Source organism: Balaenoptera physalus (assembly GCF_965194825.1).
Source record: "Balaenoptera physalus genome assembly, chromosome: 21".
NCBI classification, from domain to species: Eukaryota; Metazoa; Chordata; class Mammalia; order Artiodactyla; family Balaenopteridae; genus Balaenoptera; species Balaenoptera physalus.
The window spans coordinates 31,009,944-31,023,145 of NC_138902.1; the positions used below are offsets into that span (position 1 = coordinate 31,009,944).

The 13,202-nt window shown below is 33.4% G+C and overlaps 1 protein-coding gene across 12 annotated transcripts in view; it reads right to left on the reverse strand.

Annotated features, from left to right (window-relative positions):
- CFAP96 (cilia and flagella associated protein 96) overlaps positions 1–13,202 on the reverse strand; it is a 183,967-nt gene that overhangs the window by 165,318 nt on the left and 5,447 nt on the right. For 6 of the 12 annotated variants that reach the window (XR_014258391.1, XR_014258392.1, XR_014258393.1 and 3 more), the window contains exons 3-5: positions 12,230–12,367; positions 12,054–12,129; positions 10,094–10,273 (exon numbers count right to left, since the gene is read on the reverse strand). Coding sequence is in view for 9 of the 12 variants with exons in the window: in XM_082444853.1 (XP_082300979.1) it covers positions 10,094–10,273; positions 12,054–12,129; positions 12,230–12,367 (394 nt within the window). In the remaining 3 variants the exon portion in view is untranslated. Of the gene's footprint in view, positions 1–4,476; positions 4,726–6,290; positions 6,461–10,093; positions 10,274–12,053; positions 12,130–12,229; positions 12,368–13,202 lie in introns of those variants that run through there. The other 6 variants (XM_082444851.1, XM_082444848.1, XM_082444850.1 and 3 more) reach the window with 2 other exon arrangements.

Below are 13,202 nucleotides of genomic sequence, written 5' to 3' on the forward strand. Positions count from 1 at the left end.
AGTTTTTCAGATCTACTTTTCAATTGGTTGTTTTTCTCTCTCTTTGAATTATTTTATTTGATTTTCAATCTTTTTCAAATATTAACATCAGCGTGTAAGCCTGTCAATTTTCCGTCTGATTAATTCTTTAGCTTTGGTGTTTGTTTTTTTTTAAACATCTTTATTGGAGTATAATTGCTTTACAATGGTGTGTTAGTTTTCTGCTTTATAACAAAGTGAATCAGCTATACATATACATATATCCCCATATCTCTTCCCTCTTTCGTCTCCCTCCCTCCCACCCTCCCTATCCCACCCCTCTAGGTGGTCACAAAGCAGCAAGCTGATCTCCCTGTGCTATGCAGCTGCTTCCCACTAGCTATCTATTTTACGTTTGGTAGTGTATATATGTCCATGCCACTCTCTCACTTCGTCCCAGCTTACCCTTCCCCCTCCCCGTATCCTCAAGTCCATTCTCTAGTAGGTCTGTGTCTTTATTCCCGTCTTGCCCCTAGGTTCTTCATGACCTTTTTTTTTTTTTTTAGATTCCATATATATGTGTTAGCATACGGTATTTGTTTTTCTCTTTCTGACTTACTTCACTGTGTATGACAGACTCTAGGTCCATCCACCTCACTACAAATAACTCAGTTTCATTTCTTTTTATGGCTGAGTAATATTCCATTGTATATATGTGCCACATCTTCTTTAGCCATTCATCTGTTGATGGACACTTAGGTTGATTCCATGTCCTGGCTATTGTAAATAGAGTTGCAATGAACATTTTGGTACATGACACTTTTTGAATGATGGTTCTCTCACGGTATATGCCCAGTAGTGGGATTGCTGGGTCGTATGGTAGTTCTATTTTTAGTTTTTTAAGGAACCTCCATACTGTTCTCCATAGTGGCTGTATCAGTTTACATTCCCACCAACAGTGCAAGAGGGTTCCCTTTTCACCACACCCTCTCCAGCATTTATTGTTTGTAGATTTTTTGGTGATGGCCATTCTGAACAGTGTGAGATGATATCTCATTGTAGTTTTGATTTGCATTTCTCTAATGATTAATGATGTTGAGCATTCTTTCATGTGTTTGTTGGCAATCTGTATATCTTCTTTGGAGAAATGTCTATTTAGGTCTTCTGCCCATTTTTGGATTGGGTTGTTTGTTTTTTTGATATTGAGCTGCATGAGCTGCTTGTAAATTTTGGAGATGAATCCTTTGTCAGTTGCTTCATTTGCAAATATTTTCTCCCATTCTGAGGGTTGTCTTCTCGTCTTGTTTATGTAGCCTTCGTTTTTTATTATGTATTGATCTCAGTTTTGAGTAATAATTGGGAAGTTAGCAAGACAATGAAAGGCATAGGGTATTCCAGGAAAGGAAAAGCATGGGAGCCATCATAATAGCTCAGAACAACATGTCACTTGCAAGGAATTACAAATAATTCAAGGTGAAGGGGAAAGATGATTAAATATGGCCACCATAGTATACTCATTCATTCAATCAACAAATATTTACTGACTGCCTACAAAAAGTGTCAAGCGCTATGCTAGGTGCTAATAACCATAAACAAAATAGATATGGTTTTACAGTACTTATGATATCACAGAAGATACAGGCTAATAAATATTATAAACATGAAGTTAGAAGGTGTTATTTGAATACTTAACAAGGGGACCTAACCTCATCTCAAAGATCAGGAAGGCCTTACATAAGGAAGAAACATTTTTAGAAGAGATCCGAAAGTCTACAAATTGGAGTTAGTAAGGTAAGAAGATGATGGATGGTGGGAAAAGGTCCAAGCTATAGAAAGTGGATAAATCCCTCCCAGGCAAGGGACAGCATGTCTGTCATTATAAAAAGTGAAATAAATCTACCCTAGGTAGAATGAAAAGAGCAAAGAGTAACAAGAAATAAAGGAAAAGAAATGAGTCAAGTCTCGAAGAGCCTTTTAACCCTGATATAGATTTTGCCTTTATCTTAAGGATAATGGGAATCCACTAAAGGGTTTTTAACTTAGTGAAGTAGTGGATTGGATGGTAAAGGGAGATGATTTCTAAATAATTTCAAGATTTGTTTTAAGTTACATGATATTTGGAAGCACAATTTACCGAGAGAGGGAATAATTAATGAGGAGCTAATTTAAGAGGTAAAAATGATAGATTTCATTTTGGAAGCATTACATTTGAGCTCTCTAGGAGATCATTTTAAAAAGAAAAAAGATGTCTTGTAGGCAGTTATAAATAGAACTCTGATTCAGGATAATGTTGTAAGCTGTAGATATGGTTTAAAGCTTAATTAAATTGCTCCAATTTACCCAGCTAGTCATAGGTTGAGCCTGGCTTATTATTAATACACAGTCCACAATATTAACATACAAAAGGAGCAAGCAATCTCTGAAGAAGCAGGGTAAGGTTTCCAAAAATACACTATGCTACTGCTTAACATTCCCTCCAGTTCCTGTTGGAGCTTCTTATTGATCTAAGTCTCTCTCAAAGTTAAGCATTTCTTCCATGATCAGGTTAACATCCTTAATCTTCGTTTCAACTTTGAGCCTTAAATAGGTGTGGTTGGATGGTTCATAACAGAGATTAACAACTACTAAGCAAGCATATTATTGCTTCCATTATTCTCTGATGGTGGATGCAGAAAACCACTCAAGTCATACAGGCATCCTAATGGGCAGTAGATAACTAGATGCCTGAGTTGTCAAGAGACAGGACACCAGTGTCCATTAACGTTAACTCTTCACAACTGACTCTGGGGGAAAAAGTTGTTTCACAGGAAACCACCTAATGTTGTATTGTTATATTTTCAAAACTAAAAGGAGAGAGAGACACTAGTTGTAAGAAAACAATGGGCATCGTAAATAGTTTGTGCCCCTCAAATCAAATTTGTATGTGTGTGTTCCTCTATTTCTGATCATTTCAAAAATCTTAACTTTTCTATAGGCTTCGCTATTCCTATTACTGGTTTCTCTATTTGACACAATATATTTATGTAAACTCTAGATAAGCTCTGTCAACTGTCACACTGCTTCTTACACCCTTCAGGAGGCATTAGATGAGTATTCGCATCTATGAATTAATTATATGAAGTGTGCATTGTTATGAGAGGCACATTAATAAAATAAATAGCTAACAAAAGGCAGAGGTGAAAATGAGCAATTATTTAGATTTTAATACAATCTGAATATATAAACCTCTTCCTCAAAATAATGCATATACTTATAAGGCTTGTTTGGTAACATTTATCTATATGCAACTAAATGAGTTTTTATTCAGTTTTGTCCACCTGGCAAAACCTTTGCTATTCTGAAGACAAATGTATTCCCCTTTGAGTCTCATTATACCCCTAACAATGTCTTCAAGATCTTCATTCTACACTGTCCTTTGGATAGGAAACAAAATTTTTAAATATTTTAGAAAACTTTTTAAGTCTTTTTAAAAAATCTTTTAAAAAAATATTTTCTTTTAGAAAAAAGTAAACAGTATGAGGCATGGAAATAAAAATAGATTTTTGACAACATTAAAAATTCTCTGTACCATCTGCAATCCCTTTAAAAGCCAGATGTGGATCTGGATTGACATGGTTTCCCCCCACTGAAAAAAAAAGTGGGTCCAGAAGGAGACTACTGCCACCCCTATGTATTCTGGTTTTCAGCTCTGACAGGTCTAGAGTGGCAGAGAGACAAGTACTAAGAAAAAACCACGCATCAAAAATAATTCCCGCAATACATTATAATAATAGATATTGTAAATTTCTCTTTTTAAATACCACTGCCACCCCGCCCCAACTGAATGACGACTATTGAGAGAGACCTCACTATGAATTACAGTAATGTATTTAAGTCATATCTTTTAAGAACAGATATTTTTTAAGTGGTAGGACGAGTGAAGAGAGAACTTGGGAAGGAGAGGGTAAGACCCAGAGAGGCAGGTACGAGAGAGGCAGCTCTGAGCAGCTACCGAGGAGCATGAGAGGACACCAAAGGCCAACTGCACCTGTCTTGAAACCTGGCCATTGTTCGTAATATACTGAACTTAAAGTACATCCCCACTCTCCCTTCCCCTCCTCATCCTGAGGGTGCCATTGGCTGATCTGATGCTCTACATAGGCCACAAATAGAAGGCACAATACCACATAAATTGAGCTATCTGCCTCACTATATCATGTGTGTATACATGAATCTATGCAATATGACTGGATCAATACTTCTCTTTGATGTTAAGAATGCTTTAACGGGCTGTGACCCTGGGATAACTATCAACTCAACCTTCAAATACCTCCAAGAAGGAAGAGCAAATTAAGAATTCACTGTGCATGTTCTACCCCTCCAGCCCCCATTTCCACCCCTACCCTCCAACCCTGCAATTTTTTAACATTAGGAGCAAAATATTTCAAATGACAGACTACACTTCAAGGTTTTATAACATTTCTAAACATTCCTAAACATCTCCTCAGAAACCCAGATCTAAACACAGATCAGCAAGCATATGTGAAATTATTAACAAATACTATTTATTTATTATGTAATAGTACTAAAAGATGGAAGAGTATTAGAGTCACAGCCCTAAATTTCTTTTAAATGCTTGAGCTATTTGTTCCACAATATCTTATATTTTTTCAAATAATGAGCACTTGATAATGAATTTTTGGTAGTCGGGACCTATACAGCTATTTGTCTTCCAGATGCTAATAGGACTGTACTGAAGCAGTCTTGTAGTTCTTCATATTTAGTGCCCTAAAATTGGAAAATAAATGCACATTTAATTTTATAGGTGCAGGTAATATATCTGTTTATTCTTGTAAAAACATTTTGCAATAAAAAATTACCAATCCGAAACCAAATTTTCTCACCAAATAAAAAGCTTCACTTTATATGTCAGATATACTTTTAAAATGTAATTTAAGAGGGAATAACTGGTTTATGATACCAATTTTAAATGCTATTGCCCAAAGGTTTATTAGTTTTAAAATTAGGATAGAAGAAGCTAAAACTTGATTTAGGATAATATTTGTGATCATGTAAAAAAAGAGGGACTGAATAAACTCAAATTTACTCAACAGAAGATAAACTTCTGATTTTCCAGAAGAACAATCAGTTACTTTTTTCTTTACTCTGCTCTAAACATATATGCTAGGGCATCATAGAGCTTTCTTGGATCTGTCCTCTGGATAGCCAGAAAACCTGAAACCACCCTGCACCAAAAAAATTCCATCTATTTGAGGGTGAGTGTTGTGAGGAAAATTCCAATTTTACTGTCAGTTCTATTGTATAACTAAAGTTGGCCAGAGTACTGATAGGTAACTTGCCAAAGGATAAAGGTCCAAACACATGGAAAAAAGGCTCCATATCTTTGTTTCCCAGACCGATCATCTACCAACTAGCCCTCAAAGAATATTATTCCTATAGACAACAGTCAAATTACACAAATCATGAAGGGCAGGTCTCACTTTGGTGATATAATAATGATGTTGGCATTACAATCACTGTCCACAAGTGATGAAGATGTACTACTGTTTTTACAAAAGGAAAGAATGTGAATTTGATGTCCTTTACCTAATCCATTGTATGATTACACTGAAGTCAGAAATATGTAAGTTAGTTAAATTGGCATTAAAAGTTTTCCAATGAATAGGTGGAAAGGTAATCAAATCAATTCTTCAGTTATTTATGATCTTGCGCACACACCAAAAGAATGATGGATTGTCCTATTCTAAATTACACTCTGAACTTCTAAGAACTTCTTTTCAGTTTTGAGAGTGCTCAAAATCTAGGTAAAATTGAAGTTCCATGATACATTAATAATATACATATACTTTTCCTCGAAGCATTTTTAATTAATCGGAATATTTCCTGCTTTCATAGGTTATTTGAAAGTTAAGAACAGAATAAGTGTCATTAGGATTCCAAACAATTACTGAGAGCCTGGGGCCCACATAGAGATAATAATTTAGCAAGGGTCAAAAGACTGAGAAACAGACAATGTTAACATGTACTGCTAACTGAACTGTATATATCTAAAGTCTCAAATGACTCGAAATAAGGTACTATATAGATTTGCTTTAAAAATTATTAACAGAATAGTTTGTTACAGAAAAATTAAGCTTTTTGAATTGGGAATTTCAGAAGATGGGAAAGAACTTCTACAGAGGAGGGCAGGTATAAGAACGAAGCTGAGATTTCTAAAGTCACCCAAATTTGTAATTTTTTAAAGTATGTATAAATAAAAGATATTATTTTGAAGAAATCTAAAAGCTGAAAATAATTTGTCTTGGTTTATGGGCTAAATGTAACATTACTACCTTTTGACATTCAAAGTCATTATACTTTCAGTTGGTCTGCTTTTTGGTCCACCTGGTGGATGGAAAACCTTAGCACCTTTTCTGGAAATATGGCTTGTCAATTTAACCCCATAAGGGTCAGCAGAATGTGAAGGGTAAGAATCAAATGTTCCTGCCTTCATTCCACCAGCCTACAAATAAAAATGAGACAATTTAATGTGGTTTTGTAAAAATGCTTCTAACAAAATTAGATTTGAAGAAGTTCATACATATTTGTGTATTGTACATGGAGTTGGTTTTACATTTAAAGAAAATTGTCTGTACTGTTTAATTCAAATACCACCAAAGCGTCTCCCTACCACCAATTCTATGGGGTTAAGACACTGTAATTCCAAAAGTTCTCTATTAAAATGCAAATATTTATAAGAAGGTAATATTCTAAACTGTTGCCAACAGTTAATATTTTAGTGAGAATTTATCAGATCAGGCTATCATCTACACAGGAGGTGAGCCCATTACTGAGGGAATGAGACCTAGGTCCAACGTATTCTGATAGAGAAAGGAGTTAGGGCTCAGAACCAGAAGATGAGAGAAGAGGCCAAGGGTAAGGTTTGTCCAACAGGGAGCCTGGCACGACATGAGTTCACTAAATGTCAGTAAATGATGGGGAAGATACTAAAAATAAAAAAATTTTTTTTGATAAAAATAAAGGAAGAGCACATAGCAAAAGAGAGAGGAAAATGTAATCCACAGTCAGTCCTCCGTATCCACAAGTACTGCATCCTCAGATTCAACCAACCTCAGATCGAAAATATTTAAAGAAAAAGAACTCCAGAAAGTTCCAAAGAGAAAAATTTGAACTTGACATGTGCTTTACATAGCATTTACATTGTATTAGATATTATAAGTAATCTAAAGATGATTTAAAGTACACAGGAGGATATGCAAAGGTTACATGCAAATACTATGCCATTTTATATAAGGGACCTGAGCATCCTCAAATTTTGGTATCCTGAGAGTGGGGGAGGGGTGTCCTGAAACCAATCCCCCATGGATACTGTACCATACACTGTACTTTTCTTGTAATCTATTAAGAGAAGTCAATCAAAATATTTTTTGAGCTATACACAAAACAAACAAACATTTGCTTTGACCTTTTAAACTGACTTACTAACGGGATTTTTATCATTATATTATATATGGTCACCAAGAAAACTCTATACAATCACAATGACCCATTTAATTAGGCATCCTTTCTCTGACAGTGTCTAAGTCAGATATACATGAAAGCTTGATTCGTTGGAAAGATATGGTTGTAATTTTTCAAGTTTTCCAGATAGAGGCACATGGATTATTTTTAAGAGCAACAAATAATAAGGAATCTTAAGAAAATAAAATTAATTAATTAATTAATGTAAAAGCAAAACAGATGAATTGAAAATGTAAAAATATACATGGTAAATAAACCAATTCACCAGATGATACTTAAAAAATAAATAGGTAAGTCTATATTATAATTAAGATTGAGAAATGGGTGGAAGAAACCTGTACATATATGGAATAGCAAAAACTGTAAGATAGTATTTTTGTACACCTCTATGTTACTAAATTTGAAAATATGAATGAAATGAATGGTTTTCCAAGAAAATATTGTCAAAAGTGACTCAAAAAGAGAGAGACCACCTACAGAAAACAGATGGGCATCATGCAAGAAATTAAGCTCAGAACATTTCCTATGAGAATTCTTTCTGGCTTTCAAGGAACAGATATTTCTGGTGCTATTAAACTCTTACAGAACATAGAAAAAGAAGGAAATCTCCCGATTATTTTAAGATGCTAGCATCTACTTATGCCAAATAGAACAAGGCATATAAAAATAAAAGTACAGACCAGTCACAACCCTTAAAATTATTGATGTGAAAATACTTAATGTTAACAAATAAAACACAGTGTTACACTTAAAGATTAATACAACACAGTCAAGTGGGAATCATTCCAAGAAATCTATTACTGTTACTCATAACAAGTCAATGGAGAAAAAAAAGATGGTCTAAACAGATTACACCAAAATATTCAGTATAATTCTACATACATTCTTGATTTAGTCTTATTTTTGGCATCTATAAAAATGAACACTGGAGGAGTTCCCATGATCCCCATATCATATCCAAATATTGGAATGAGCATGACATAAGAGATATAAATATTAGAAAGGAAGGACCAAAATTATTTGCAGATATATAATCATATGTCTAAAGATCCAAAGAGAATCAACAGAATACCCATTAGAACATAAGAAACTTTAATGAAGTGGCCAGTTATTTTAAAAAATCAAATGTTTTAATAAGAACAAATAATATAAGGGGATTGATGGGAGAAAAAAGCATTGACCAGGACCTTAAAGTAAGTAGGAATAAATATAAGATAGAAAAATCTGCGTGAAGTAAAATATTAAAATCTACAAGACAAATAAAGGTTTTTGTAAGTAGGTTAATTCTAGGTCAGAAGATTCAAAATATAAATATGCTAATACAAGCAAAAATCTAAAGATTTAATTTTAGAGCAAAATACCTAAGGTCTTTTTTCCCCCAGCACTTTACAAAATAATTCCAAAGTTCTAAATAATAAATATTGGAAAACAGCCATATAACTTTTTTAAAGAGTAAGAAGAGACTAGACCCACCCAATATTAAAATGCAAAAATAATTAAAAGTAGTTTGGTACTGGTAGAAATAAACATCAATCAAATTGCATGAAAATTCAGGGGAAAAAAAAACTAAAAAATGGGAATTTTGATTTGATAAGGGTGGCATTTCAAAGCAGGGGTGCTAATTATCCTATTGATGAGATCAGGAACAACTGAATTTTTTCACAATCAGTTTTACATAAATCTAATTTAAGTATAATAAACTGCACCCATTTTAAGTTTACAATTCTATGAGCTTGGACAGATGTATACACGCTTGAAACCACAACGACAGTCAAGGCACAGAACGTGTCCTCCCCACAAAGCTTCCTTCTGCCCTTAAAACTGAATTTTGAAAAAGATAAAAGCTGGATCCTTACCTTGCTCTTTACATCAAAATACATTTCAGTAAAAGAAATCAGGAATGCATATTTTTCTAATACTGCTGGGAAGGAAAGTCATTCTGAGAATGACATAAGCTCAGCACAAAGGACTGATAAATTTGACTACATCAAATTATTAAATTTCTGAATAGCACAAAATACTATAACCAAAGTCAAAGATTCACCAGACTAGAAAAATTATTTTCAACACAAATGATAAAACAATATCCTTAATATATGAAAAGATCTTACAAATCAGTATCAAAAAAACAAATATCCTAATAGAACATTCGCAAGGAAAATTAACAGGCAATTCACAGAAGAAAAACGAAAGTATAAACTAAGGTTTACTGTTAGAAGCATTTTCATTTTTATTCACACTTGTAAACCTCAGCAGAAGGGAGACAGTTCATTTTAATCACCACTTCAAAAACTAAAGATTATCTGACTTTTTATGGTTTTGAGAAAAACTATGCCTAAATCTAGAGAGGCACTTAGAAAATTCATTGTAAAGTAAAATACTTTTGAAATGGTTATGAAATGGTTAATAATTATTTCATTATAAGAGCTTCATTATTCCCTATGCTATCCAGTTTTATGACTTTTCATAATTTCATAAAAACAAGTTTCATGATTCATGGCATGAATATAAACAAAAGTTTATTATTTACATGGGTAATAAAATAATATGACAGCAAGAGGCAATGTTTCTTTATAATGCTTAATAGTTTTTCATTCTAAAATTTTTAACTTACCTTTTTACCAGGAGAAGAGGGCTTAAAAGGGTTTGCAAGTGCTTCTTTCTTCTCTGCTTTTTTAATTGGTGGTAAAGGTTTCTCAAACAAATAAGGATTGGTATCAAAATATTCCCTTGGGTAAAGATTTAATTTGAAAGGTGTCCCTTTAAGTAAACGATGGTGTTCTTCATTCTCTTTCTGTAAATTAAAGAGTTTGAAATTATATAGCAAAAATTACTCAAACTGGAAGTAATGTAGAGTTAATATACCTTTAAATTTTAATATAAGCATGTAGATTTTTTAATATATACTGCTGGGTTCACTTTTTTGAAACATTCCTTTGTTATGTTCTATTTTTATGATACAAAAGATATGCTTACTTATGAACAAGCACAGCTATGATTGTTCATTTTGGATATAAATTTATTTGATGTATAGAGATTTTTTTATCACTTGAACAAATCTATATCAACTATCTGGGTGATATACGGCAGTAAAAAAAAGTCAGTCTCTAGTTCAAACCCTAACTCCTTCCTGCTTTTTAGCATTTCTCAGGGACACTGGGAAAGTTACTTACTTTTTTAGTGTCACATTTTCTTTAACTGTAAATAATGATGATAATATTCCCCACACCCTTAATGCTGTTGTAAAGATTAAATGAGATTATGTGTTCAAAGTACCTGGCATATGATAGGCCTTCAAAAAAATGTCAGCTTTTACTTCTAAGAATAAGGAATACTTACTTTTTATATTACAACATTTTTATATTACAATATTATTTTAGGAAATCCAGGGACATAAAATTTCTGACTTATAAATAATAAGTTCTAAAAGTAAGAACTCTAAAGAGAGAAAAGTATCTTATACGCATATACTTTGGATGAAAGACTAATTACTGAGCCATTGATAAAATTGCCTTGTATGCATTTATAAATTATGTATTATTTTTCCTATAGAATATTATGTATTATTATTCCTATTCTATATAAAAAGTAGTTTACACAGAATTTTATATAAAGTGAACAATCCATGCATAGAAACAAGAGATGCCTATTTTCAAATGACCAAAGTTTCTGCCCAATTTAATAGAAAACTTTTCCTGGGTTTGGACATGTCCATTTGCAAAACTGGCTACTACCCTTTTATCTCACTGCCACTTAAAATCACCACAGCCAAAATTATTGAAGACTGCATGCCTAAAAAAACAAAAATTTAAAAACTTATAAAATAGTTGCCATTTAATTTCTGTTTCTTAACATCCAAATGAACTTGACTTTCCATTACTACCAGCTTTCTTTAAATTATATCAATATTGTTAAATTATGTTGATATGGTTCCAAAATTTCTACAGGTTCCTCTATTCCTTCATATGTAGGCATTCTCCACAAATGTGAATATGCTTCACTGTAAGTCAAATATTGTATAAAGTGAGTGTAAGAGGCTTATGCCAGTACATCTCAGTTTTTATTTCTGCCATGTAATAAAGTGAGTCGTTTTCTCCCATCCTTTCACTTTCTCTCCTGTAGGTTTTCATTCTCTACTCCGCTTCCTCCCTTCTCCCCATCACTCCTCCATCCCATTCATTCACCATAATGGCCTGATCAGCCCAAAAGTACTACCACTACTTTTTTAGGCACAATATATTAGGGTGTGGTGGGAACACGGCTAAGGACCAGGATACTTTTAGGACTCTTCTAATCAAAATAGAGCATAGTTGATCAGGCCAAGTTAACAGAAGTCTCACAGCTGGTTTGGAGAGATACAGGATAGATGTGGTAAACTATAGCAGGGGTTAAAGCTCATTCTGGGAATCTAATATCAGAAAGGTAAAATTATCACAATTCATAAACATCAATCTGCCATTGCCCAAGAAATACAAATAGATAAAACAAAACAAACCTTAATTAGATCACAAGTGAATTCTCTAAGTCAACTAAATAAGAGAAAGGTTGGAAAAAGTTAAAATAGATTCTTTTACCTTGTCATTTAGTTTTGCTGCATCATAGAAATCAGCAGAGTGTGAAAACTGCTTACCTATGGTAACGTTTGCATAGCTAAAGAAGGAAAATAATAATGATAATGACTTCAGGGTTCAGAAATTAAATTTTTTTTTAATTCAAAACAAATGATACAAAAGTATTAAAAATATCTTACCCATATCCAGTTCCTTTCTTTCCTGGGTTTGTGTACAAATTCTTTCCAGGTGGCTCATATTTTTCTTTGGGTTTTGATTGTGCACTGAAAAATGGGACTGGTCTACCTATTGTTCCATAGTAACTTCCTAATCCACATCTTAAATACAGTTTAACCACAAAAACAAAAAGGAGCAAGTTAAAATAGCAAATTTTGTGTTATACATATTTTACCATAATTTATAAAATATTATTAAAAGGGGAGCAAAATATATGCAATGGAACTGACTTGCCTAACTTTGGTAAGAAAAAAATTTTTTTTCTTATTTTGTAATCTAATTTCCCCTAGTTTTCAAAGTCACAGATTTTGAGATAATATTTTTAATTTTTATGCCTATTTTAAATGCTCTAAACAAAACTTAATAATCTCTAGGAAGTTAGAAGAGTTTACATTAATTCAGTTAACTATAACAACAAATAGAATCTTTGTTTTTTCAAAATTATTTATTTTTTATTTAAGTATAGTTGATTTACAATATTATATTAGTTCCAGAGGGTGGGGGAGGCTGAAAAATACAAAACAGTTATTTAAAGGATAAAATACATATATTACATGAAAAAGAAATGAAGTAGTGACCCAAAAAATGCACGTCTGAATTTATATCTAAGAAGAAAAAAAGAAACCCAAGAAAAAGTAGTAATAATAAAAATAAATAGGGGCTTCCCATCTGGCGCAGTGGTTGAGAATCTGCCTGCCAATGCAGGGGACACGGGTTCGAGCCCTGGTCTGGGAAGATCCCACATGCCGCGGAGCAACTAGGCCCGTGAGCCACAACTACTGAGCCTGCGCGTCTGGAGCCTGTGCTCCGCAACAAGAGAGGCCGCGATAGTGAGAGGCCCGCGCACCGCGATGAAGAGTAGCCCCCACTTGCCACAACTAGAGAAAGCCCTCGCACAGAAACTTAGACCCACCACAGCCAAAAATAAATACAAAA